General features: G+C 45.7%; 1 protein-coding gene across 1 annotated transcript in view; it reads left to right on the top strand.

Moving 5' to 3' along the window:
- LOC127619735 (syndecan-3-like) overlaps positions 1 to 27,308 on the top strand; it is a 60,074-nt gene that overhangs the window by 23,177 nt on the left and 9,589 nt on the right. Inside the window, exon 2 of the mRNA XM_052092704.1 lies at positions 16,895 to 16,988. Coding sequence (XP_051948664.1) covers positions 16,895 to 16,988 — 94 coding nt within the window. The remainder of the gene's footprint in view (positions 1 to 16,894; positions 16,989 to 27,308) is intronic.

Below are 27,308 nucleotides of genomic sequence, written 5' to 3'. Positions count from 1 at the left end.
AGATGTTCAATCGGGTTCAAGTCTGGGCTCTGGCTGGGCCACTCAAGGACATTCACAGAGTTGTCCCATCGCCACTACTTTGTTATCTTGGCTGTGTGCTTAGGGTCGTTGTCCTGTTGGAAGATAAACCTTAGCCCCAGTCTGAGGTCCAGAGCACTCTGGAGCAGGTTTTCATCAAGGATGTCTCTCTACATTGCTGCATTCATCTTTCCTGACTAGTCTCCCAGTTCCTGCAGCTGAAAAACATCCCCACAGCATGATGCTGCCACCACCATGCTTCACTGTAGGGATGGTATTGGCCAGATGAGGAGCAGTGCCTGGTTTCCTCCAGACATGACGCTTGCCATTCAGGCCAAAAAGTTCAATCTTTGTTTCATCAGACCAGAGAATTTTGTTTCTCATTATCTGAGAGTCCTTCAGGTGCCTTCCGTCTGGCCACTCTACCATACAGGCCTGACTGGTTCAGAGATGGTTGTTCTTCTGGAAGGTTCTCCTCTCTCCACAGAGAAACGCTGGAGCTCTGTCAGAGTGACCATCGGGTTCTTGGTCACCTCCCTGACTAAGGTCCTTCTCCACCGATCACTCAGTTTGGCCGGGCGTCCAGCTCTAGGAAGAGTCCTGGTGGTTCCAAACTTCCATTTACGGATGGAGGCCACTGTGCTCATTAGGACCTTCAATGCTGCAGAAATTGTTCTGTACCCTTTTCCAGATCTGTGCCTCGATACAATCCTGTCTCGGAGGTCTACAGACAATTCCTTGGACTTCATGGCTCTGTTTGTGCTCTGACATGCACTGTTAACTGTGGGATTTTGTATAGACAGGTGTGTGCCTTTCCAAATCATGTCCAATCAACTGAATTTACTACAGGTGGACTCCAATCAAGTTGAAGAAACATCTCAAAGATGATCTGTGGAAACAAGATGCACCTGAGCTCAATTTTGAGTGTCATGGCAAAGGCTGTGAATACTTATGTACACGTGTTTTTTTTTGTTTTTTTTTTCGGTAGTTATTTTTTATACATTTGCAAAGATTTCAAACAAACTACTTTCATGTTGTGATTATGGGGAATTGTTTGTAGAATTTTGAGAAAAATAATTAATTATTAATTAATTTTGGAATAAGGCTATAACATAACAAAATGTGGAAAACGTGAAGCGCTGTGAATACTTTCCGGATGCGCTGTATATACACTGGCGGCCAAAAGTTTGGAATAATGTAGAGTTTCGGAAGGAAATTGGTACTTTTAATTCACCAAAGTAACTGATCAAAGTATAGTCGGGACATTACTGATGTAAAAAACAGCACCATCACTATTTGAAAATTTTCTTAAATTTTTTTTACCAAATCTAGACAGGCCCCAACAGGCTATACAATCCTTGAAATTGGCAAAAAACTGAAGATTTCATACAAAAGGTTTTCACTACTGTCTTCAAAGACAAAGGACGACTGACTCTAACAAGGACAGAATGAGATGTGGAAGGCCAGATGTACAACTAATCAAGAGGATAAGTCTATCAAAGTCTCTTGTTTGAGAAATGGATGTCTCTCATGTCTTCAACTGACAGATTTCATCGAAATCTACCCACTCAACATCAGTTTCATGTACAACAGTAAACAGAAGACTTAGGGATACAGGCCTTATGGGAAGAATTGCAAAGAAAAAGCCACTTTTGAAACGGGGGAAAAAAAATAAATCTTAACCCCATTGATCTTTTGTGGGATCAGCTAGACTGTAAGGTGTGTGAGAAGTGCCTGACAAGACAGTCACATCGATGGCAAGTGCTACATGAAGTGTGGGGTGAAATGTCACTGGAGTATCTGGACAAACTGACCCCTAGAATGCCAAGGATCTGCAAATTTGTCATTGCTGCACATGGAGGATTTTTTTATGAGAACTCTTAAGTATTTTAATTTTCTTTCAAATTGGAAAAGTATTTTTCACATTATTAATGTCCTGACTATACATTGTGATCAGCTGAATGCCGCTTTGGGGAATAATAGTACCCATATCTTTCCATAAGAGCAAAATCTGTACATTATTCCAAACTTGTGTGTGTGTGTGTGTGTGTGTGTTAGAATAATAGTAAAGTCATCAAAACTATGGAATAACATAAATGGAACTATGGGAATTATGTTGTGACTAAAATAAATAAAAACTGTTATATTTTAGCATCTTCAAAGTAGTCCCGCTTTGCCTAGAATTTGCAGACATGTACTCTTGACATTTTCTCAACTAACTTCTTGAGGTATCACCCTGGGATGATTTTTAAACGGTATTGAAGGAGTTTCAATCTATGTTGGGCACTTATTGGTGAACCCAATTTCCTACATAGCTATGCTAGTTTCATGTCTCTTGTCTGACTCGATGGTCTTTTTCTTCTAAAGATAAAATAATTTCAACTCAATATTTAATTTCCATTTATTTATTTGGTAAGTAGCCATGTAATAAGTAAAATAATGCACAGTCAGATGGTGATTATTGCTAAATAAAGCCCTATGGGTGATGACGATACACAAATATTACCAGTGTGCAGGTGGCAGAATTGGTTGCTTTGCTTGTTTGAGTATGCGTCTGTATGTTTACCTTTTGAAACTAAAACGCCATCTGTTCATTCTAGTCACCTCACAGCATTAATGACAGAACCATTGTCACCATGAATGACTACCAGCTAAACCTATTAAAACCTTGATTTATAACACCTAAACCTAACCGATAGTGTTCAAAAGGATAAATGAGAGGAACTTTCACTCCAATTTCACTTCTGTTTTGAGTGTCCTATGCTGGGCTTGTGGCCGTGTTCTGTGTTCAAAGTCCAACACACTATCAGGTAAGCTACCGCGGAAGTTAATCACATTTAAATTTATGTGTAAATGATGGTGGTCTGTAATACAAGCCTTAATGTATAGTTTTTCAAGTGATGCATTAAAGTGTTTCGATATCATAACATAGCAGTGTGTAATTAATAAAGCAAAAAAACAAGTGTTTATAAAGTAAACAGCCATAGTACCTGTGATTTGTGTGTGTGAAAGTGAATAAAAACCACAGCCTCTAGTGTCTATTTCACCAGGAAACTGCAAAACGTAGAAGGCTGCACATAAAACGAATCGGTTACCTAACGTAACCTCGGTTCTCTCTAGACGAGGGAACGAGTATTGCGTAAGCTAGCTTACGCTACGGGAAAGATTCATCTTTTCTGAGATATTGAAGCCAAAAAATTATCCTTAATTTTGTATCATTTGTCAACGCAGTGCAGCAACTGCAGACCTTGAGCGAGCTAGCTAGCGAGCTCATTGGTTGCTCTGCGGCAACTGCTGCAGCCTATAGACGAACTTGGGCGAACTCGCGTCCAATGAGAGGTGTCCGCGCGCTTACTGCATCAAAGCCCGCCAAAATGGGCATGGCTAGAGTGCATATAAGCGTAGTTCGTGAGGCTGGAACCCTGGTTTTCATTGAATGAAGCGAAAGTCGCCGTGGCGCGAAGCACGGCCGGCTACGCAATACTTGTTCCCTCGTCTAGAGAGAACCGAGGTTACGTTAGGTAACCGATTTGTTCTCTTACGAGAGGTTCTCTCAGTATTATGTAAGCTAGCTTACGCTACGGGAACCCATTGTCAACGCCGTCGCGCTCAAGCATCCACTGCATGAGCCCTGGGGGTGGGGGGACCCGGGGAGCCCTTGTGAGTGGGGAAATAATATTTGGCCGGCAAGAGTGCGGGCCAGTGTGTGTGTAATACATAAGCACATTGTGGGAAGGGAACGACAGAGGGCGGTGCCGGTCTGTGTGGAATGAGTCCCATCAGTGCAGCTCACCAGGGGAGCTGTAGCGTATTAAACCGCTAGTAGTTTTGCCTGCAGGGCGGGCACTTCCAGATTGTAAAATCTAACAAAGGTGGAGGGGGAAGCCCAGCCCGCTGCCACACATATGTCGTGAATGGAAATCCCACTGGACCATGCTCACGATGAGGCCATGCCTCTAGTGGAGTGAGCCCTAATGCCCAACGGGCATGGCAGGTCTTTTGACGCGTATGCGGCACCAATAGCGTCCACTATCCATCTAGACAGTGTCTTTTTCGAGGCGGCGATACCTTTGGTGCGCCCTCCGAACGAAACGAAAAGCTGCTCAGAGCGTCTGAAAGAGGCGGAGCGCGCAGTACACAATCTCAGTGCTCTGACTGGGCAAAGGAGATTGGCGTCGCGTTCGCTATCGGATGCTGGCAGCGCCGATAGGGAAATGACCTGTGCTCTGAAAGGAGTACCGATCACCTTGGGAACATAGCCGTGTCTAGGCTTTAAAATGACCTTGGAGTCACTTGGTCCAAACTCAAGACACGCAGCGCTGACAGACAGCGCGTGAAGGTCTCCCACACGTTTGACTGATGACAGGGCAGTCAGAAAAACGGTTTTGAGTGAAAGGTATTTCAAATCCACGGATTGAAGCGGTTCGAAAGGGGGGGCTTTCATAGTTTCGAGAACTATAGAAAGATCCCAGATAGGAACCGATGGGGGGCGCGGGGGTTCATCCTTCTAGCTCCCCTGAGGAAGTGGATGACCAGCTCGTTTTTTCCCAGTGACTGGCCGTGTAGGGGTTCAGCGAATGCCGCGACGGCCGCCACATACACTTTGAGCGTGGATGGGGATCTGCCCTTATCCAGCAGCTCTTTGTAAAAACACATGTCCCACATGTCCATGGGTCCAGGTCTCTGTCGGTGCACCATTTTGACGCATAGTCTTCTCGTGGAAGGGGCTCTAGCGTGTATGATGGTGTTTATTACCCCTTCTGGCAGAGCGACGGGTAGTCGTTGATCACCCACGCGTGCAGCGCCCAGTGCTCTGGGTGGGGATACCAGATCGTGCCGCGAGCTTGAGAGAGGAGATCTGCTCTCACTGGGATGGGCCACGGCGCTGTCAGTGACAGCTGCGTAAGCTCCGGGAACCATGTCTGATTCTCCCAATGCGGGGCTATGAGGAGCACCGAGTGGCGCTGCTTCCTGATCCTCTGCATTACCTGTGGCAATAGCGAGGCGGGAGGGAAGGCATAAAGCGGGCGGTTGGGCCAGTCCTGGGCCAGCGCGTCCTCGCTCGAGAAAAATATTGGGCAGTGAGAATTCTCTTCTTACGCAAAGAGGTCTATCTCTGCTCTGCGAATATGCGCCATAACTTCTGGACTGTTTGAGCGTGCAGGGACCATTCCCTGGGGAATATTGTCTCTGGACAGTCTGTCTGGGCCGTCGTTCAGGTGGCCTGGCACGTCGCGTCGCCCTCAGCGAGCGCAGGTGGCACTGGGACTAACTCAGTATGCGTTTAGTCAGATGGAAGAGGTTCCTGGATCTGACACCGCCCTGACGGTTTAGGTAGGATACCACAGATCTGTTGTCCGAACGGCCCAGGACGTGGTGACCCTGAATGACCAGGAGAAAGCGCATGGCGTGCACTCGACCGCTATCATTTCCAGACAATTTATGTGAAGGAGCTTTTCCTGAACTGACCATAGGCCAAAAAACGGAGAGCCCTCGTGAGACCGCGCCCCAACCCGTGTTGGACGCGTCTGTCGAGATGACTTTTCGGCGAGATACAGCTCCGTCGTCACTCCCGCTGATACCATTCGGCCACTGTCCAGGGCTGCAGAGCTGAAATACAGGTCTGAGTCACCTTGATCGGCTGGCGGCCTGTGGCCCAAGCCCGGCGAGACGCCGGTGTTTAGCCAATGCTGAAGCGGGCGCATGCGCGGTAAACCCAGCTGAAGTACTGCTGCGGTTAAGGCCATGTAACCTAGCACTCTCTGAAATTTTTTCAGAGGCGTGAGGCTGTTCATCTGAAAGGACACGGCTAGTCGCTGAACACGGCGCGCGCGTGTGGAGCGGAGGGGGGGCGCGGCCGATCAGAATATTGCGCGCCCGGTCCCCAATTGGCCTGATGAGGCGCGCGAGGGATAAAGGCCGCCGGTGACGATGGTTCGAGAGAGAGAGAATTATGGGCATGTCCGTCGTGTGTGTGTTTGTTTATGTGTTTTGGTTTAAGTTTTCATTAAATTATCATTTATATTGACAAGCGGTTCTCGCCTCCTCCTTGCCCATCCTTGAGCTATTTTACATTGGTGCCGAAAGCCGGAGGGAGGAGGGATGCCCGTCGCAGAGTCCTCGACACTGCCGTCCACCCTGGGGAGCGCGCTGCCATCTTCCGGGTGACGGAGTAGCCCGACCGCCCGGATGCGGGAACGGTCAGTCGATCCGCGGGGCAAATGGGGACTGGATAACCCGACTGCCTGGAGTGAGGGAGCCGCTGCTGGGGCGGAGGAGTGCCCTGCCATCCCCGAGACGCCGGAGGGGTCGAGGGAGACCGCCGCCCACGAGGGGAGGAGGGAATAATCTCTCCGACCGCCCGAGCGGTAGAGCCGCTGCCAGGGGCGGAGGAGTGTCCCCATTTGCCGCCAGAAAAGCGGAGGCGCTTCTGCCCGCTGGGGGTCGAAGGTGTCACCGGTTTGCCCGGGGTTGGAGCGGCTGTCGTCCGCCTGAGTGTGGAGGAGTGTTCGAGGACCACGCGACGGTACATCGGAGAACCGGTGAGTGAGTTTTTTCTCTCTCCTCTCTCTCTCCCTTTCGCACCGTGTTGGCCTTTTCCCTCGCCTATTTTGTTGTTTGTTTGTTTTTTTCTACCTCCTCTCCTCCCAGGGTGAGGAAGGCGGGGATGACCACGCGGGACGCAAGATACACCCGCCCCAGGGATGGGGGTATACGTCATGCCGGTGGCACCCGGCCTGAGATAACGCCGGGAGGAGTGTGGAGCGGAGGGGGCGCGCCGATCAGAATATCAGCGCCCGGTCCCCAATCGGCCTGATGAGGCGCGAGGGATAAAGGCCGCCGGTGGCGATGGTTCGAGAGAGAGAATTATGGGCATGTCCGTCGTGTGTGTGTTTGTTTATGTGTTTTGGTTTAAGTTTTCATTAAATTATCATTTATATTGACAAGCCGGTTCTCGCCTCCTCCTTGCCCATCCTTGAGCTATTTTACAGCGCGCTGTGTAGATAAGCGAGCCGTCATAGCCACGGAGTCTAGTTCTATTCCAAGGAAGGAAATTGCCTGACTGGGCTGTAGTGAGCTCTTGGTCCAATTGACTGCAAGACCCAAACTGTTCAGATGGCTGAGGAGAACTGTTCTGTGAGACAGAAGCTCCGTATGTGACTGTGCCATAATCAGCCAGTCGTCCAAATAGTTCAGAATTCGCAAGCCCTGACTCCGCAGGGAGTGCGGCGCCGCATCCATGCACTTCGTGAAAGTACGAGGTGCTAAAGACAGGCCGAACGGAAGGACGGTGTATTGATAAACCTGGCCGTCGGCTGAATCTCAAGAATGGCCTGTGACGGGATTTATCTGAATCTGAAAATAGGCATCTTTCAGATCGAGAGAGATAAACCAGTCCCCTGGCGCGTATGCGCGAGGAGTTTCCTGATTGTAAGCATTTTGAACGGTCTTTTGCAAGCACCTTGTTCAAACCCCTGAGATCTAATATTGGTCTGAGGCCGCCGTCTTTCTTGGGAACAAGAAAATAACGGCTGTAAAACCCGACTCAGCTCAGCTAGGCGGCACTTCTCTATGGCCCTTTCAGCACAGAAGGTTTGCTATTTCTGAACGAAGCATGCAGGCTGCTTCCGTGTTCACAATAGTTTCGAGCAGCTCTGAAGCGGGAGGGCGGCGATCAAACTGTAGCAAATAGCCCTGTTTTATTGTGCTTAACACCCATTTGGATATCCTGGGATAGCTTCCCACGCTTTGAAGCGTAACGCTAGAGGGTGAATGGCCAAATCGCTCTGATTGCCGCACACAGCAGCTGAACAGAATGTGTGAGCGCTTACTGTGCTTATGCATGACTGCTTGCAGACAGCAGGGACTGGCTGTTCTGTGAGTGACTTCCGATTGAGGTGAATGGGGAAAGAGTCACATCTGTTAAGTGATGCGCGAGCATAGTCACGGGCACGGGACTTACATACAGAGAAGTGTTTGCTGGCCGTGTGACAGAGCGGGCAGAGAATGGGCGCTGCAGCGTATTCGTGAGCGCGCTTATTGACTCTAACACTCGAGCGGGCTGTGTCTGCTTTATGTGAGTGGGCTCTGATCGGGACACGGAAGTGTAATGCTTGTGTGTAGAGGTGAACACTGGATTGTGGGCACATTTTCTACACAAGGCTGGTCGTGTGACAGAGTGGCCAGAGAAGGGGCGCCACGACGGATTCGTGGGCACGTTTATTGACTCTAACACTCGAGCGGGCTGTGTCCGCTTTATGTGAGTGGGCTCTGATAGGAACACGGAAGTGTAATGCTTGTGTGTAGGGGTGAACACTGGATTGTGGGCACATTTTCTACACATAAGGCATGTTTGCTCTTTACAAGATTTCTTTGGGTCGCCGTGAAAACGGCGTTTGAGTGCAGGCAAGCGGGCAGTATCACCGGCTTGTTGGCTGCTGAATCCACCACTGCAGTAGCCTGAGAGAAGGGGACTGACAGAGGGCGAAGCTTTGACGGCTGTCCGGCTGCGGCGGGACTGAGCCGTCGTTTTCTCAACAAAGCTAGGAGGACTTCGGTTGCTCAGGTTTCAACGCAATCTTAGGCCGAGGCCCGCGGGGGGGGCGGCGGTCTGAGCGCGACCTAGGGCGGCCGCCCTGTCGACACTGAAAAGTCTGGCTTTGCTGAGCTGGGCGCTGTGAAGAGGCTCGTGCAGGAGGCTGGTCACGTGGGCGGCCTGCAGAGGAGCTAGCGCGACGAGGCAGGAAGAGATTCATGGCTTGGGTGGCTTTCTGGACTTCCGTGAAACGGTCAACAATGCCACTCACCGCGGAACCGAAGAGACCGGACGGAGAGAGCGGCGCGTTGTCCGTCGCGCTCCTTAGATCTGAAAAAGCCTCTGGGTGTCCGCCTTTCTCATCCCATTCTCGAAGGAGGTCCGCTTGGAGGATCTGTAAGACGGCCATGGAATGCAGAGCAGATGCGGCTTGGCCGGCGGCGGCATAGGCGCGGCCAACACAGGCGGAAGTAGTTCTGCAGGCCTAGACGGGAGCACCGGTTTAGACCGCCATCTCGCGGAGGGCGGGCAAAGGTGTGCTGCTACCGAATCCTCTGGCCGAGGAGGAGGCTTGGGAGCCTGACCACTCCTCGCTGTCCGAAGCCATGATGGAACAGCAACCCTTATCCTCCGCCTCGTCATCCCAGATGGCAGCAGTGCGGCCGCTCGGCGGCAACTGCGCGTCCCGGGGGGGCGGGGAGGGTGAAAGCGAGACTCGAGGGAGAGGCTCCGGCGAGGCAGTCGCTTCTAACACCGGTTCCGGCAGCCTTTGGGAGCTGCGCTTCTTATTGCGCTGGCGAAGCGAAGGCGCTGGCGGCTTCGGTTTTAGCATGCTTCGAGTCGAGCCCGCAGGGGTCGACATCGAAGCTCCTCGCAGAGGTCGCATCCGCCAGTCAGCGGCGAGCTCTGCATGTTCCCGTCCCAGGCAGAGAGCGCAGATGAGGTGGCGGTCTCCGGTGCTGAGAGGAGCGCGGCATGAGCCGCAGGAAGTGCGAGGCATCTTTAAAAGACGCTCGATACTCTTTTTGTGAAGTTCGCTGAGGAACTTAGCTTGCTCTAAAAGGATACGTCGCCGGATGGCGTAGCTCGCAGGATGGCTGAAGGTGGCGAAGACGGCCGGCTTCTTCGAGCGCTGTCCAAGCTTGCTAGATGCCCCTCGAACGGCGGCGGCTTCCAGTTCAAAGATGCGAAGAGCTCGCTGAAGAGATGAAAATCAGGGTTCCAGCCTCACGAACTACGCTTATATGCACTCTAGCCACGCCCATTTTGGCGGGCTTTGATGCAGTAGCGCGGACGCTCTCTCATTGGACGCGAGTTCGCCCAAGTTCGTCTATAGGCTGCAGCAGTTGCCGCAGAGCAACCAATGAGCTCGCTAGCTAGCCTGCTCAAGGTCTGCAGTTGCTGCACTGCGTTGACAAATGATACAAAATTAAGGATAATTTTTTGGCTTCAATATCTCAGAAAAGATGAATCTTTCCCGTAGCGTAAGCTAGCTTACGCAATACGAGAGAACCTCTCGTAAGAGAACTCGGTTTGCAAAAATGGAATTATAGTAACGTTCATTCTATGGGACTAGGCTGCAAATATTATATGATAAATCTCTCCATTGTAAAGATACCTTCTGGAAAAGCTTAAAGAATATATGAAAATAGGTTCTTAGTTTTACACTCTTCAGCTGTGCATTGTGAGTGTGAAAAAATATGCAAACAGAGAGAACTTATCCACACAGTTTTGATTTGCTTGTCGCTGGAATCTTGTTGCGTCAAGCCCAGTGTAATGTCCAAAATGACTCCTTATACATCTGCTGCTATTCTAGAAAGACCTTCATTGCATTCCTTCTCAGAGTTCTATGTACCTTATCTTTTTATTTGTGCTGAATTTGAGATTGTCCTTTTAAGATATGGGAAATGAGGAGCTCTGGGTACAAACAGAAGTTCAAACACACATGGAGAACAGCAGGGGATTCTGGGAAAGGGGGAGGACCGTTCATAATCACAAAGACCAGCCACACACACTCTTAGATGCAAACCCACAAACACACAAAGGCAGGCCATTCCCTAGCCTCTGGTCACATTTTTTAGCTCCTTTTGAAATGTTTCTTAGGAACACGAGAGAAGTTATGATCCACAGAATGCCCCATCTGCCTGTAAAGAGAGAGAGTTAATTCAACCCGACACACACAGACATACAAATACACACAATACCATCCTTTAAACTTCAGAAACCCCCAGCAAACAACTTGATCGACACACTTGAGTTTATTGGCACTGGATATAAACTGTATGAAAATCCATGGTTATGTTAAACACATTCTGTCTTCTAAATCTAACAACAGACTTGGCTCTGTCACCTGTGTGGGCGGGGCTATCCCAGACAGCAGTGATTCTGGTTATTGTAGGCTATAGTTGTTGTGTGGGAGAGTGGTCATGACTCGTTTAATATAGCATGAAAGTGTTTCCATGGCAACGCTTCAGCAGAAAGCTTTCAAGACAGTTCCCCAACACAAACTGGCCTCAAAACGGCTCATCGAATCTAACAAATAATTTCTTTCACAGCTCAGAATTTTGTGAACAGTAACAGAGGCACAGTTTTATGTTTGAGATTCAATCAAATTTGACCCCATTTACTTTACTATTACACATTTCTTACTGTGAACAATTCATCAGTGCATGTTTTTCCAAAGAAAAACATTTTTTTTGTTGTTGTTTTTTTTTTTTAATCTTCAAAATGTATTAGCTTGCTCTGGTTATTGATACATTACCTGATTCAATTCCAATTCACAAGCTCAATATTATATCGATTCAACATTTCTGTTTCAATGTCCATTTTAATTACGTGTGAATGAAATTCTATCTCTGCTAAAGCTTCTAGGCAACCCTTCTAGGAACAATTCTAAAATATTAATTTTACTAATTATATTTTGTCTTAATTTTTCATCAAATTGGTCCCATTTAAGCTTTTGAATAATGTTCAAATTCCATCAATGAATGTCTTGAAATTGCATATATTATGTTGCATATATATATTTTTGTTACGTGTTTTTTGTTTACTTGCATAATTTGTACTATTTATAAGTATTTACATTGATATGTACAACACGTGCTAAATTGTACTGTCTCTTTAAGTGCATATATGAGAGAGGACATGCATGATTTCTGTTGCACATCCGTGTGTGATTAGAATTAAATGGTTCTTTTTTTTGTTGTTTTTAACCAACAACTGACTGTAAAAAACCAAATAAAAAACCAAAGTGTATTAAAAATGACATAATTCAGTGACATGGATCTGTAGATCTTGTCTTTGGATACACAGAATGAGTTAAACCAAACTTTTACTCCCAACATGCAGTGAAATGACCTCTGTGCTAATATCTTATCCACTATACTACTTAATCGCTGGTGAGTGAAATCTGAACATTTACTTGCCAGTGGCATAGATATTTATAATCACATAGTGTGAGATTTGGTCACACATGTGAGTGAAAGAGGGTTGTGCATAGAGTGAAAGATCAAACTTGGGAATTAAGAATCGATATTGAGTCATCAAAATCATTCAAATGAAGATCACGATGCATCGAAAATCAATATTTTTATCCACCCCTATTGCTCAACCTTTGAAATTACTTTTTGATCAAGCCCTCTTATTATTCAACCTTCCTCTCAAACCACCTTTTGAATAGACCAATATTCTTGATCCAAACAATTCCTGATGGATAAAATGATGTTCCTCACTCCAATGAGTGCATTTATTTGCAAACTAAGGCCTTGTTCAGACTGCCACAAAAAAAATCTGATTTTTTGCATATCCTGATAGTCTGGACAGCAAAAAAACCACATGAAATCAGATTTTTCTGAATCTGATTGAAACCACATCGGGAGGGGGTTTCAAATGCGATTTGAAATCAGATTTTTTTTCAGATGCGTGTCAGTTCGGACGCTCTGGCTGCTCAAGCCATATTTGAAATTGTCTTTTCATGTGACGCACAAAGATGAAGTCATAAATTGGTGACTGCAGCACGGAACATCACAATATTTACCAGTTTCCTCCGCCACTAAGTTTTACTTTCTGTTCTGCACCGCGACTGGGCAGGGTGCTTATTTGGAGAGCTAGATGATGCACCTCCATTTTTCCTGCATCTGTTTTGAAAGCAGCATCATGTGGGTACGCTTGTTATGTCTGAACAAGCAAATCTGAATTGAACCCTTGCAATTAATAGTGCGGACAGTCTGCCTGAAAAGATCTGATTTGAGAAGAAATTTGCCTGCAGTCTGAACATAGCCTAATACGCTAATAACTAGCAAAAAACAGATAATGCAAGAAAACCATGTTTACTTGAGATTTGAAACCAGTGTTAATCTCTGCTTTTGGCTTAAAATGCAATGTGTGGTTGTGCATGTTCACAACATTGGAGCTGGTAAGAATGCTGGTAAAGGTGTTTTCATACAACGTGAAATCAAGGTAATGGGCAAAAATCTGGGTTGTGTACCTATTGTTTTTTGCTTAAGCCTTTTGATATTACCCAAAGGAATGCCATATAAGGGGTTTACAATGCCATATGCTTTTGTCTGTTCCTGTATATGTGCTGAATGTTTTCATGTTATAAAACCTGTTTCACGTTACTTTGTAGAAATAAACTAGATTGCGAACACCATTTGTTGTTGAAGAAAGAAAGGGTAACCAGGATTGCGTTAAATATTCCTTAGAAAATATTAAATCTGTCTGTGTTGATTAAAAGAGGGTTAGATTTCATCACAGCATCATAATTGCTAAAAACTTGTACTTGTTCTGACACACAGGTCGTTTTACCCATATGGGCATCCGACATTGTTCTAATCCTGTGGGATTATGGGATCATTTACTGGTTGGATTAAGGATTGTCCCACTGAAACAGCTGTCCACTTCATACATAACATACATTTCAAGAGGCAAAGTGTAAACTTGAGTGTTTTGTGTTCAGTAGGTGAAGGTGAAATATATAATTGTGATAAATAATATGGCGTATGTGTGCGTATTTGCATTTGCATGTCTGTGGGTGTGACTCTTGTAATGAGGTCATTACCTAGTGACTAACTCACCTCTCAACTTTACTTGCACACAGTGATATCTCTCTCTCTCACACACTCCTACTCCTCGCAGCTGTTCTGTCCAGTTTGTTGGAAAGAAGCCAGTGCCAAACACCAGCAAGTCCAACTAACTAATCCATCAAATTGTGCAAGGAGAGGAGGGAGTTAAAAGGAAGGAGAGCAAAAGATAAACAGTGCTGTTTAAAAGTCCACATTCAAAATCTGACATTCAAAATTTAGGCTATTTTAAACCGGAAAAACACAGTTTTAGGATTGCAAATGAAGAAGATATATTTACAATTCTGCACCATGGTGACTTATTTCAATTTTCTAGGTCACTAATAAAAAAAATTGTGAGATTGGCCATGTTAACTCTGAACAGAAAATCTGATTTTGTTGCTGCTTGTGATGCTCTTTGGAACATTCTCAAATCATGCTGGGATGATATGGATCATATGGATCATCAGCTTTTGGACAAACTTGTCCAGGCCAGCTTGAGGGCATGCTGTCATGAAAGCAAAAGGGAACATACCAAATACTATGATGTTCTTGAATTTTTCAATTCATCTTTACTCACAAATTGTTATGCTAATAAATATACTTTATGAACAAAAATGCTAAATAAAAGTATTTTCACAAGTGGACTCACAACTTTTGAATCGCACCGTATATTGCTATAAATTTGTTGTCATTATGCACTGCCAAACAGATGGACTATATATGTGCATTGTCTTTCTTCACTACACCCCCTCTCTATCTATTACACACACACACACACACACACACACACACACATACACACAAAAACAGTTTGTGAAAGAACTCTTGCTGTGTTAGCCAATTTTACCCCTTAATCATATCGTTGGCCAAATGACACCACAAACCAACCCCACCATTACAGGGGAGGATACGCAGACACACAAACACACTCTTACAATTTAGCCACATATGCACATTGGCCGAGTCTCGATTCTGGAGCACTGGATTTTGAAAAGTCTCATGTGATTTAAAAAGGTGCATGATATTTGTAAAGGAGAGCTCTCAGATGTGGTGCATCTGTAGCGTATTTTTTTTTTTTTAATGCTGTAAAGGTTGGAGCAGAAATTGCATTAGGCTAGATTACATTTGGTGAATGGCCTGTGGTTAATAGCTGTTCAAATCGAAGCACAGTGGTATCCGATTCCCTGGTGTTCTCATGCATTTCACACAAAAGAAGATTGTCATAAAAATTAATTGCACTTAAATGGTTTTAGCTGGTAAAATGGCACAAATCGAAATCTATTGTTTGCCAGTGTGTGTGTTTGGAATTGGATATGGTATATTGGGAGGGGACTACTCTAATCTCAGTAGTGTAGGTACATTTGTGTTTTACAGTATTGTGTTAAATATCTTAGTTAAAACTACATGGCTTATCTACTGTTTTTCAGCCAACTCTGTTTATTATTATACACTCACTGAGCACTTTATTAGGAAAACCTGTAAACGTATTATCCAATTAGCCAATCGTGTGGCAGCAGTGCAATTCATATAATCATGCAGACACGGGTCAGGAGCTTCAGTTAATGTTCACGTCAACCATCAGTATGGGGAAAAATTGTATCTCCGTGATTTCGACCGGTGCATGATTATTTTTTCCAGACGGGCCGGTTTGAGTATTTCTGTAACTGCTGATTTCCTGGGATTTTCACACACAACAGTTACTCAGAATAGTGCTTAAAAACAAAAAACATCCAGTGAGCATCAGTTCTGTGGATGGAAATGCCTTGTTGATGAGAGAGGTCAACAGATAATGGCCAGACTAGTTTGAGCTGACAGAAAGTCTACTGTAACTCAGATAACCACTCTGTACAATTGTAGTGAGTAGAATACACAACACCTGGAACCTTGAGGCTGATGGGCTCCAACAGCAGAAGACCACATCCAAACAATAGACACTCCCACCTCTAAATTATTACAGAGATCCCAATCCCGACTTAATCGGTAAATGAAATGACTGGACTCAAATGACATGAATCCTTTGTTATAATTGTAACTCAGGCTTCATTAGAACACATTCTTTCTGAATAAAGCTAATGGAGAAAAGAGGGACACATGCTTACAGTGCAGAATATGAAGAATATAAATAGACATTACACAATGCAGATATAATTAATAATATATATATATATATATATATATATATATATATATATATATATATATAGCCTCAATCACAGTAGAGGGTGTCTGGTGTACTTAAATGCTGATGGATGAAAGGTAGCTTTGAGCACTTTTTAGGGCAGTGTGTGTTTATGTGTGGTGGATTAAATGGAATGGGTTTATGGGTTTGAGTTACTGGGATGGTGCAAACCAATCATAAAGGTAGTGGCTGGGGTGAGGGAGTGCACAAGATTAAGAATGACAGAGGAAGCGTGGGGATACGACAGGAGGAGAGAGGCCAGTTTTTATACCCCTGGTTAGGTGTTACATAATATTGTTTTTGAAAGCATCACTGTGCACACTTTGGCTGCTGACCATACTTAAGCTAAGGCCAAAAACAACCAAAGTTATTTATTATATATTGATTACAATTATAGTAGCTACTGATCTCTTTGGAATTCTAAAATGTACATAATAAAAAATGGCATGAGACAAATCAAAAGTTTGGACACATCTAGTCTTTGTTGTTACTTTTTTAATATTTTTTTTTTAATTTTAGATTAAAAGAAAAGTCTTAAACAAGTTTTGGTATGATTTCACAATTAATGTTGTTTATAATAATACTTTCAGCACAAGCTTTTCGCTAAAAATATGTTTTAATACCTTTAGAAACGCATTCGGTGAGGTGTGTCCAATCTTGTATATTCAAATTTGAATATGCATGAACAACTGATGTTAAGCATTATTAATGTGAAGTTATACATCCATTGTAATTAGCTGTTTTAATGTTTTTTTGATACATTGGGTCTGAGGACAGTGTAGAGCTCTTTTTCTGCAGAATTTTCATCCCTATTTAAAAGGAAATTGGGTTAAAGGCGAGTGTTGCCCCTAGCAACAGGCCTCTCGATGAAACCGCTCCCCACGCTAGACCCCTACACACACACACACACACACACACACACACACACACACACACACACACACACACACACATATGAACCTGATATGAAATATGAACCTGATTTGTCTGATAAATCATTGTAGTTCTACTTCCTGTGGATCTGCGCAAGTTGACATAACAAAAACGTCTATGTACTTCTCTGAACATTTTGTTTTCTTCTTTTCTTTCTGTTTTTAGGCACAGCGACGTACATTTCGACCGGTAGATGAGGAGAGCTCTGGAGATGAATTTTATGACGACGAGGACTTCTTATCTGGTTCTGGCTCTGGATGTGAGTATGGGATTAGTTTAGATATCTAATTTATTTGTGTGTATGAGTTAGGGCCTGTTTACATGAAGGCCATGTCCATGTTAATCCATTTTTGTTTGAAAACTCCAGTTTCCCAACGTTTTCCAAGGTATGTAGCCTTGGTATGTAGAGGTATGTAGAGTTTTTTTTACAATGCTCCATTTTCAAAGAAGAGGCATAAACGTATCAAAATCAATGCGTGTGGACGTAGGCTATGTTTTTGGTTGAAAACACATTGATTTAGTTACATTTTTCCTCCAACAAATATTTAGACTTTCGAAAAAGCTGTATTGTTCCCCATGCTTTAGAATATGATGACAATAGAAAAGGGAAAACTGAGTTTTAACTGAAAAAGTTTCCCTTAGTCACTCTCTTTATGCATCTTGATTGATGAAATTGCTATCTGATTGGGTGTGCACATTCCACGTACACATGTGTCTCAGCAATTCAGATATAAATCAGTTTTCCATCTATTCCCTGTTATATGCAAACCCAACTGAATAACTTCTGTGATGATACTAATGCCGGGCAGTGAAATTTTGCTGAACTTAATGTGGCTCATAAAACTCTTAAATAAGAAGGTGGCTAAAATTATTTCAACCTTGTGCAACACCGCGCATACATGCATGAACAATATATTTTGGCTTCGCTATATGCAACGCATAATTTAATTTAAAATGACTGATCTCTGTTCAAGAGACTCTGTGCTATCAGTAAAGGGTTAAATAACATAGTGACAATTACAGTTGAGTTTGACTTTGGGAGAAACGTCTGGTAAGAAACCTGATTCATTAGTCTCTAGTTTCATCCGATATGCCTTTTTGTTCCCTTTTTCTCACAATTTGGAATGCCCAATGTGCTCTAAGTCCTCGTGGTGGCATAGTGACTCGCCTCAATTCGGCAGAGAATGAATCTCAGCTGCCTCTGCATCTGAGACTGTCAATCTGCGCATCTTATAATGTGGCTTGTTAAGCGTATTACCGCGGAGCTATAGCGCGTGTGGAAGCTTCACACCATCCACGGAGGCATCCACGCACAACTCGCCACGTGCCCCACCGAGAGCGAACCACATTATAGCAATCACAAAGAGGTTACCCCATGTGACTCTACCCTCCCTAGCAACCGGGCCAATTTGGACCTGGCTGGAGTCACTCAGCACATCCTGGGATTCGAATAAGCGAACTCCAGGGGTGGTATCCAGTGTCTTTACGATATGCCATTTTTAAAATGTGAGCAATTTATCGCGAAATGCCATGCTGATAAACAAAATGTCAAATCAAAATCAAAATTATACACTAATGTGTACAATAGCACAAGGTGTTAGGATGAAAATATGGTGCATTTTGAAACGTTCCGAGACCCCATGCAACACACTGGAGGTTAAGTCATTCACTAAATAGGGAGCAAGGGAGCATCCTATAGCTTTCCTGTGAAGTTGAGTGCATTAAATCCAAACTTCATACCAAATGTTCAGTTTTAGGTTAACATTAGTTTGACTGTTTGGCAGACATGGGACAATGGTAATCAGTGCATAGATTCAGAATTTATAATATATCACTTTATTTTAACATGTTGGCAGTGATTGAACGATGCTGGCCATTACTTGTATCAGGATAAATTATGCTAATTTCTGATTGATAAAATGCTTCAGCACTGGCTATCACTTGTTTGTTTGACAGTGCAAATAGAGAACACTGAAATGTTGTTGACAGTAGAAAAAACATTGTAACATAAAACTCAAAAATCTATTTGTATAGATTTATATGTGCTTTTCCCAATAAATATAGTTCTAAGGCAGCTTTACAGAACATCAGCTGTAATGTCTGTAATGTCTCAAAAACATGAAAACCCAACACTCCTGGAAACATAATAAACAATTTGATTGAAAAAAAATCTGACATTCTATATAGCTTGGTATTATTTAAAATTCCACAACTTAGTACAGCTGTCCACATATTTTATCATGTTTTTTAGGTGCTACTAGTTACAAATCAAAAGGGAAATGGAAAATGCACACAGCAGTTACATTCGGGTCTCAAGAGGTTAAGGATTATGTTACTAAAGGCAACAGCTGTTTTGTGCCACATTTCCTTCATTGTCTTTAGGCTTCCAAACTTCCAAATGCTGACCTGGTTCCATTTGGAACAACCAGATGCATTTACAATCGTCCAAGTCGCATCTTGTATGCTTGTGGATCGGATTGCTGTCTCGAATGCTTGTTGTAGGGCATTTACACTTGGTCTTTTCATGCTCTGATTAGTAAAAAAGCATGAAGTGACCACGTGTGTTTATGAGAGCATGATTGTTAGAGAACATGTGTATGTGTGAGTGTGAATCAGTCATTAAGAGTTCACAGCTGCCTTGTTTAAAAGTCCAGCCTGGACATTCAATCGCTTCACCAGCTGGCACAATTCTCACAACTGAACGCATCATCCCCCTCTTCATCTCTTGTTCTCTCACTTTGCTCTCTTTCTTCTATCTCTCAGCTTTTCTCTCTGTCCTCTTTCTCACACATTCCTCCCACAACTTCATGCATTTATTTTGGCCTCTGTTTTCTGAACTGAATCCTAGAGACTCTTAAATGCAAATTTAAGAGGTGTTCTTTATTTACAAGGAAGAGGAACATATTTTACTGCGTGCATGTGTAAGTTAGTGATCATCTGATCCTAAATAATTAGATTACTGTAAATAAGATCACTTAATCAGCAGGAATCTGGGTGTGGCAAGCCAATCTCTGTCTGTCTGTCTGTTTTCTCAATTTATGGACACTTTTGGCCAAATGGAAAATAAACTCTTAAAACACTATTTTCACACTCTTGCTAGTAGTTTGCCTAATAACAGTATCCAACAATGTGTATACATGCATATCAAGAGAACTGTCATTTTTGTGAACGTTCTGAAATGTTCTGAACATTTCCACCACATCTCAAATTGTGTAATGTGCTTGATAACATTCTGTAATGAAACAAAATTACATTTCTGGAATAAAAGTGCATAATCCTTTGCCTTACTTCATAGCTAGCAATGTATGTATCCTAAATAAAAATAATTTGGAATACATACAGCCATGGCCAAACGTATTGGCAGTGACATAAAATTTGTGTTTTGCAAAGTATGCTGCTTCAGTATTTGTAGATAATGTTTTTTTTTACATGTTTCTATGGTATACTGGAAAACAATGATAAGCATTTCATAAGTTTTAAAGGCTTTTATTGGCAAAAACATTCAATTTATGCAAAGTCAATATTTACAGTGTTAACCCTTGTTCTTCATAACCTCTGCAATTTGCTGGATTGTATCAGATGCTTCACTGTTGGCACGACACAAGACTCATGGTAGTGTTCACCTTCTCCAGAATATCAATTTTCCAGATGTCCCAAATAGTGGTAAGGGGGCTTCATCAGAGAAAATATCTTTGCACCAGTCTTCTGCTGTCCAATCCTTGTACTTCCTGCAGAATTTCAGTATGTCCTTGATGTTTTTCTTGGAGAGAAGTGGCTTCTTTGCTGCCCTTCTTGAGACCAGGCCATTGTCCAAAAGTCTTCGCCTCACTGTGCGTGCAGATGCACTCACACCAAACGGCTGCCAATATTGAGCAAGCTCTGCACTGGTGGTGACCCGATTCTGTAGCTGACTCCTCTGGAGGAGACGGTCCTGGTGCTTGCTGGACTCTCTGGGACATCATGAATCCTCCTTCACTGCAGATGAACCTCTCTCCTTGAAGTTCTTGATGATCCGGTAAATGGTTCTTTCAGGTGCAATATTCTTTGCAACAATTTCCTTGCATGTGAGGCCATTTTGATGCAAATCGATGATGGCTGCACATCTTTCTTTAGATGTAACCTCTGCTAACAAGAACACAATGATTGGAAGCACTTCCCTCGTTTATAGCAAACGGTCTGCTCTTATAATCCAACAAGCTGACTTGCTACCTTGCTGCCTAATCAGTTAACAGACATCTGTTTTGAAAAAATGGAACTCATAAGGAAACTGGTCTCCAGACAGTTTGAAAAGCACCTTTTCATCGTACCTCCGTATACAGTCTCCGGAAGCAGCATTTTCCTTGTTTCGGACACAGCCTTGAAGTTGTACTTACGCGCTCATGCGGATCCATCTCCTGATAGTTTAAAAGGCCTGGATTGCCTGATTGGATTGTCATCATGATTTGTGAATGAGGAAATTTTGATCCTGATCCTGAAGTTTTTGATTTTGGTTGATGGAATATGCGCTTCAGAGGAAGATACTATTAGATGAGTGCTCGACGGGAAGAAAACACCGGAGGTTTGTGAATTACATCTTTTTAAATGAGATATCTGGAGAAAGAAACAGGCGAGCATTTAACATTATTAGCTCAAACGCCTCTGTCTCAGCTCTGATATGCGGACCGTTTAAATGACACTGTGTTGCACACCAGTCTATTATTAGTAACATGATACACATAACAACAAAATTAACTGTGACAGGTCCTTTACATGTCTCAGTTGCTTCATATGCGAGCAGGTGATTTTCGGCGCCCTTAAGAAATTGGCCAAACTGGAAAATTTGTCAGCCGATAATCAAAAAAAGTCAGAATATTGACCGATTTATCGGCCTCTGCGTCAATATATCAGTTGACCACTATAGCCTACTACAATAATCTGTTCACAAGTGATGTTTACTTATTTTTATTTACTTCTCACACCATGTCTCATATTTAATCTCAAGCATACTCTTTACTGACACTTTTGTCTCCTTTGTAACCAAGTACATTCACTTTCAAAAAAAACATTACCGGTATTAGTAGCAAAATTGTTGGTTATGATGGAAGTGAGGCAAGCTGAGGGACAGTCGTAAATTTGTGTAAAAACAGAAATTAATCATGAGATATATATATATATACACTGTCTAGATGGATAGTGGACGCTATTGCTGCAGCATACGCGTCAAAAGACCTGCCTAATATATATATATATATATATATAAAAAACTTAAGATCCTCCTGACATAAAATGATAAAGACCGCTTTACAGTGTGACACTTACTGTCGCATGCGCAAATAGCATCTGTCAACTCTGTGCTATTGAGGCAAACAAGGTTAAAACATTAAAAGGGCTGTTTCTTCGCAGTGGCCACTAGAGAAATATTATTTTTATGGAAATTCCAACATTCTTGTCACTTAAATGGAGAAAAGGGAAACAACATTACAATTTATATTTCAGTGCAATTTATACCTTCCAGCTGTGAAGATACAGTGTTTTTCCAAGGACCTGATGCATAATTTAAAGGTAAGACCCATACAAAAATCATGTTAGCTAGGATAGTTAAAATTAGTCATAAGTGTTCCCTAATTTCGCCATCACACCGTCTCTCGATCGTTTTTGTGGGGGCAGAAATGGAAGCAGAGAAACGACCACTCAGCCAGTATTCTGGTACATCTAAATTGTACACATGGATACCAAATTAATTGAAAATATTAAGTTCATAGGGGAAAGTGCAATTGATAATTTATCTGATTTTGGTATTTATAAATGTATCATTAAGAATAGTTCAAAAGTATGGGTGAGGGAGAAAGTGGCAAATGTCCCATTTGAAAACGAATCGGTTACCTAACGTAACCTCGGTTCTCTCTAGATGAGGGAACGAGTATTGCGTAAGCTAGCTTACGCTACGGGAAAGATTAATCTTTTCTGAGATATTGAAGCCAAAAAATTATCCTTAATTTTGTATCATTTGTTAACGCAGTGCAGCAAATGCAGACCTTGAGCGGGCTAGCTAGCGAGCTCATTGGTTGCTCTGCGGCAACTGCTGCAGCCTATAGACGAACTTGGATGAACTCGCGTCCAATGAGAGGCGTCCAGCGCTACTGCATCAAAGCCCGCCAAAATGGGCATGGCTAGAGTGCATATAAGCGTAGTTCGTGAGGCTGGAACCCTGGTTTTCATTGAATGAAGCGAAAGTTGCTCGTGGCTGAAGCACGCGCCGGCTACACAATACTCGTTCCCTCATCTAGAGAGAACCGAGGTTACGTTAGGTAACCGATTCGTTCTCTTACGAGAGGTTCTCTCAGTATGCGTAAGCTAGCTTAAGCTATGGGAACCCATTGTCAACGCCGTCGGCTCAAGCATCCACTGCATGAGCCCCGGGGTGGGGGGACCGGGGAGCCCTTGTGAGTGGGGAAATAATATTTGGCCGGCAAGAGTGCGGGCCAGTGTGTGTGTAATACATAAGCACATAGTGGGAAGGGAGCGACAGAGGCGGTGCCGGTCTGTGTGGAATGAGTCCCATCAGTGCAGCTCACCAGGGGAGCTGTAGCGTATTAAACCGCTAGTAGTTTTGCCTGCAGGGCGGGCACTTCCAGATTGTAAAATCTGACAAAGGTGGAAGGGGAAGCCCAGCCCGCTGCCACACATATGTCATGAATGGAAATCCCGCTGGACCATGCCCACGATGAGGCCATGCCTCTAGTGGAGTGAGCCCTAATGCCCAACGGGCATGGCTTGAGAGCGAGCTTGAGAGAGGAGATCTGCTCTCACTGGGATGGGCCACGGCGCTGTCAGTGACAGCTGCGTAAGCTCCGGGAACCATGTCTGATTCTCCCAACGCGGGGCTATGAGGAGCACCGAGTGGCGCTGCTTCCCTGATCCTCTGCATTACCTGTGGCAATAGCGAGACGGGAGGGAAGGCGAAAGCGGGCGGCTGGGCCAGTCCTGGGCCAGCGGCGTCCTCGCTTCGAGAAAAATATTGGGCAGTGAGAGTTCTCTTCTGGCGCTAAAGAGGTCTATCTCTGCTCTGCCGAATATGCGCCATAACTTCTGGACTGTTTGAGCGTGCAGGGACCATTCCCCTGCAGGAATATTGTCTCTGGACAGTCTGTCTGGGCCGTCGTTCAGGTGGCCTGGCACGCGTCGTCGCCCTCAGCGAGTGCAGGTGGCACTGGGACCAACTCAGTATGCGTTTAGGTCAGATGGAAGAGGTTCCTGGATCTGACACCGCCCTGGCGGTTTAAGTAGGATACCACAGATCTGTTGTCGAGCGGACCAGGGCGTGGTGACCCTGAATGACTGGGAGAAAGCGCTGCAAGCGTGCTCGACCGCTATCATTTCCAGACAATTTATGTGAAGGAGCTTTTCCTGAACTGACCATAGGCCAAAAACCGGAGAGCCCTCGCGGACCGCGCTCCAACCCGTGTTGGGCGCGTCTGTTGAAATGACTTTTCGGCGAGATACAGCTCCCATCGTCACTCCCTGCTGATACCATTCGGCCACTGTCCAGGGCTGCAGAGCTGAAATACAGGTCTGAGTCACCTTGATCGGCTGGCGGCCTGTGGCCCAAGCCCGGCGAGACGCTGGTGTTTAGCCAATGCTGAAGCGAGCATGCGCAGTAAACCCAGCTGAAGTACTGCTGCGGCTGAGGCCATGTAACCTAGCACTCTCTGAAATTTTTTCAGAGGCGTGAGGCTGTTCATCTGTAAGGGCGTGGCTAGTCAGCTGAACACGGCGGCTGTGTAGATAAGCGAGCCGTCATAGCCACGGAGTCTAGTTCTATTCAAGGAAGGAAATTGCCTGACTGGGCTGTAGTGAGCTCTTGGTCCAATTGACTGCAAGACCCAAACTGTTCAGATGGCTGAGGAGAACTGTTCTGTGAGACAGAAGCTCCGTATGTGACTGTGCCATAATCAGCCAGTCGTCCAAATAGTTCAGAATTCGCAAGCCCTGACTCCGCAGGGAGTGCGGCGCCGCATCCATGCGCTCGTGAAAGTACGAGGTGCTAAAGACAGGCCGAGCGGAAGGACGGTGTATTGATAAACCTGGCCGTCGGCGAATCTCAAGAATGGCCTGTGACGGGATTTATCTGAATCTGAAAGTAGGCATCTTTCAGATCGAGAGAGATAAACCAGTCCCCTGGCGCGTATCGTGAGGAGTTTCCTGATTGTAAGCATTTTGAGCGGTCTTTTTGCAAGCACCTTGTTCAAACCCCTGAGATCTAATATTGGTCTGAGGCCGCCGTCTTTCTTGGGAACAAGAAAATAATGGCTGTAAAACCCCGACTCAGCTCAGCGGCGGCACTTTCTCTATGGCCCTTTTGCACAGAAGGTTTGCTATTTCTGAGCGAAGCATGCAGGCTGCTTCCGTGTTCACAATAGTTTCGAGCCACGCTCTGAAGCGGGAGGGCGGCGATCGAACTGTAGCAAATAGCCCTGTTTTATTGTGCTTAACACCCATTTGGATATCCCTGGGATAGCTTCCCACGCTTTGAAGCGTAGCGCTAGAGGGTGAATGGCCAAATCGCCCTGATTGCCGCACACAGCAGCTGAACAGAATGTGTGAGCGCTTACTGTGCTTATGCATGACTGCTCGCAGACAGCAGGGACTGGCTGTTCTGTGAGTGACTTCCGATTGAGGTGAATGGGGAAAGAGTCACATCTGTTAAGTGATGCTGTGAGCATAGTCACGGACACGGGACTTACATACAGAGAAGTGTTTGCTGGCCGTGTGACAGAGCGGGCAGAGAATGGCAGCGCAGCGTATTTGTGAGCGCGTTTATTGACTCTAACACTCGGCGGTTTGTGTCCGCTTTATGTGAGTGGGCTCTGATAGGAACACGGGAAGTGTAATGCTTGTGTGTAGGGGTGAACACTGGATTGTGGGCACATTTTCTACACATAAGGCATGTTTGCTCTTTACAAGATTTCTTTGAGTCGCCGTGAAAGCGGCGTTTGAGTGCAGGCAAGCGGGCAGTATCACCCGACTTGTTGGCTGCTGAATCCACCACTGTAGTAGCCTGAGAGAGGGGACTAACAGGGGGCGAAGCTTTGGCGGTGGTCCGGCCGGCGAGGACTGAGCCGTCGTTTTTTCAACAAGGCTAGGAGGACTTCGGTTGCTCAGGTTTCAGCACAACCTTAGACCGAGGCCCGCGAGGCGGCGGTCTGCGGCGGCTGTCTGAGCACGATCGAGGTGGCCGCCCTGTCGACGCTGAGAAGTCTGACCTTGTTGAGCTGAGGCTGTGAAGAGGCTGCGTGCAGGAGGCTGGTCACATGGGTGGCCTGCAGAGGAGCTAAGCGCGACGCGGCAGGAAGAGGTTCATGGCTTGGGTGGCTTTCTGGACTTCTGAAAGCGGTCAACAATGCCACTCACCGTGAGCCGAAGAGACCGGTCGGAGAGAGCGGTGCGTTGAGGAACGTGGAGCGCTCTGCTTCTCCCATGTCGGCTAGCGTTAGCCACAGGTGTCTCTCGGTCACAGTCAGCGAGGCCATGCACTTCCCTAGAGCTTGGGCTGCAGCTTTGGTGGCGCTGGAGGCGAGGTCCGTCGCGCTTCTTAGATCTGCAACGGCCTCTGGGTGCCTGCCTTTCTCATCCCACTCCGAAGAAGGTCCGCTTGGAGGATCTGTAAGGCGGCCATGGAGTGCAGAGCAGATGCGGCTTGGCCGGCGGCGGAATAGGCGCGGCCAACATAGGCGGAAGTCGCTCTGCAGGCCTTAGACGGGAGCACAGGCTTAGACCACCATCTCGCGGAGGGCGGGCAAAGGTGTGCTGCTACCGAATCCTCGACCGGGGGGATGGAGGAGTAGCCCTTCTAGGTGGCGCCGTCCACCGAGCGAGAGAGGTGGAGGCGTGGGAGCGGATCCTGGCCGAGAAAGGCGCGTTCCACAACTTTGCAAGCTCAGTGTGGAGTTCCGGCAGGAAGGGAGCGGCGCGGGTGTTGCGCGGCGACGGCTCTGAAGAACGCAGCCGTCGAGTCTGTTGGGAGCCTGCTCAGGGGGCGGTGACCACTCGAGCCCGAGGCGGTCGACGGCCTGTGTGAGGAGGCGTGTCAGTTCCCCGCCGACTCGGCACGGGTCCTGCTGGATTCCTGGGCGAGGAGGGCGTGGGAGCCTGACCACTCCTTGCTGTCGAAGCCATGATGGAACAGCCCTTATCCTCCGCCTCGTCCTCGAGATGGCAGCAGTCGCGGCCGCTGGGCGGCAACTGCGCGATCCGGGGCGGGGAGGGTGAGGCGATGCTTTCGAGGAGAGGCTCGGCGAGGCAGTCGCTTCTATCACCGGTTCTGGCAGCCTTTGGGGCGGCGCTTTTTCCTCTGTGGCGGAACAGAAGGCGGCTGGCGGCTTCGGTTCTGGCGCTTCAGGTCGAGCCCGCAGGGTCGACATTGGAAGCTCCTCGCAGAGGTCGCATCCGCCTTCAGCGGCGAGCTGCATGCCCCAGTCCCAGGCAGAGGCGCCAGATGATGTGGCGGTCTCCGCGCTGAGAGGGGCGGCATGAAGCGCCAAGTGGTGCGAGGCATCTTAAAAAGACGCTCGTTACTCTTTTGTGAAGTTAGTTAAGAACT

Source organism: Xyrauchen texanus, chromosome 26 (assembly GCF_025860055.1).
Source record: "Xyrauchen texanus isolate HMW12.3.18 chromosome 26, RBS_HiC_50CHRs, whole genome shotgun sequence".
NCBI lineage: Eukaryota > Metazoa > Chordata > Actinopteri > Cypriniformes > Catostomidae > Xyrauchen > Xyrauchen texanus.
Note: the sequence above shows the minus strand (reverse complement) of the source record. Positions and strands in the feature narration are given on the sequence as shown.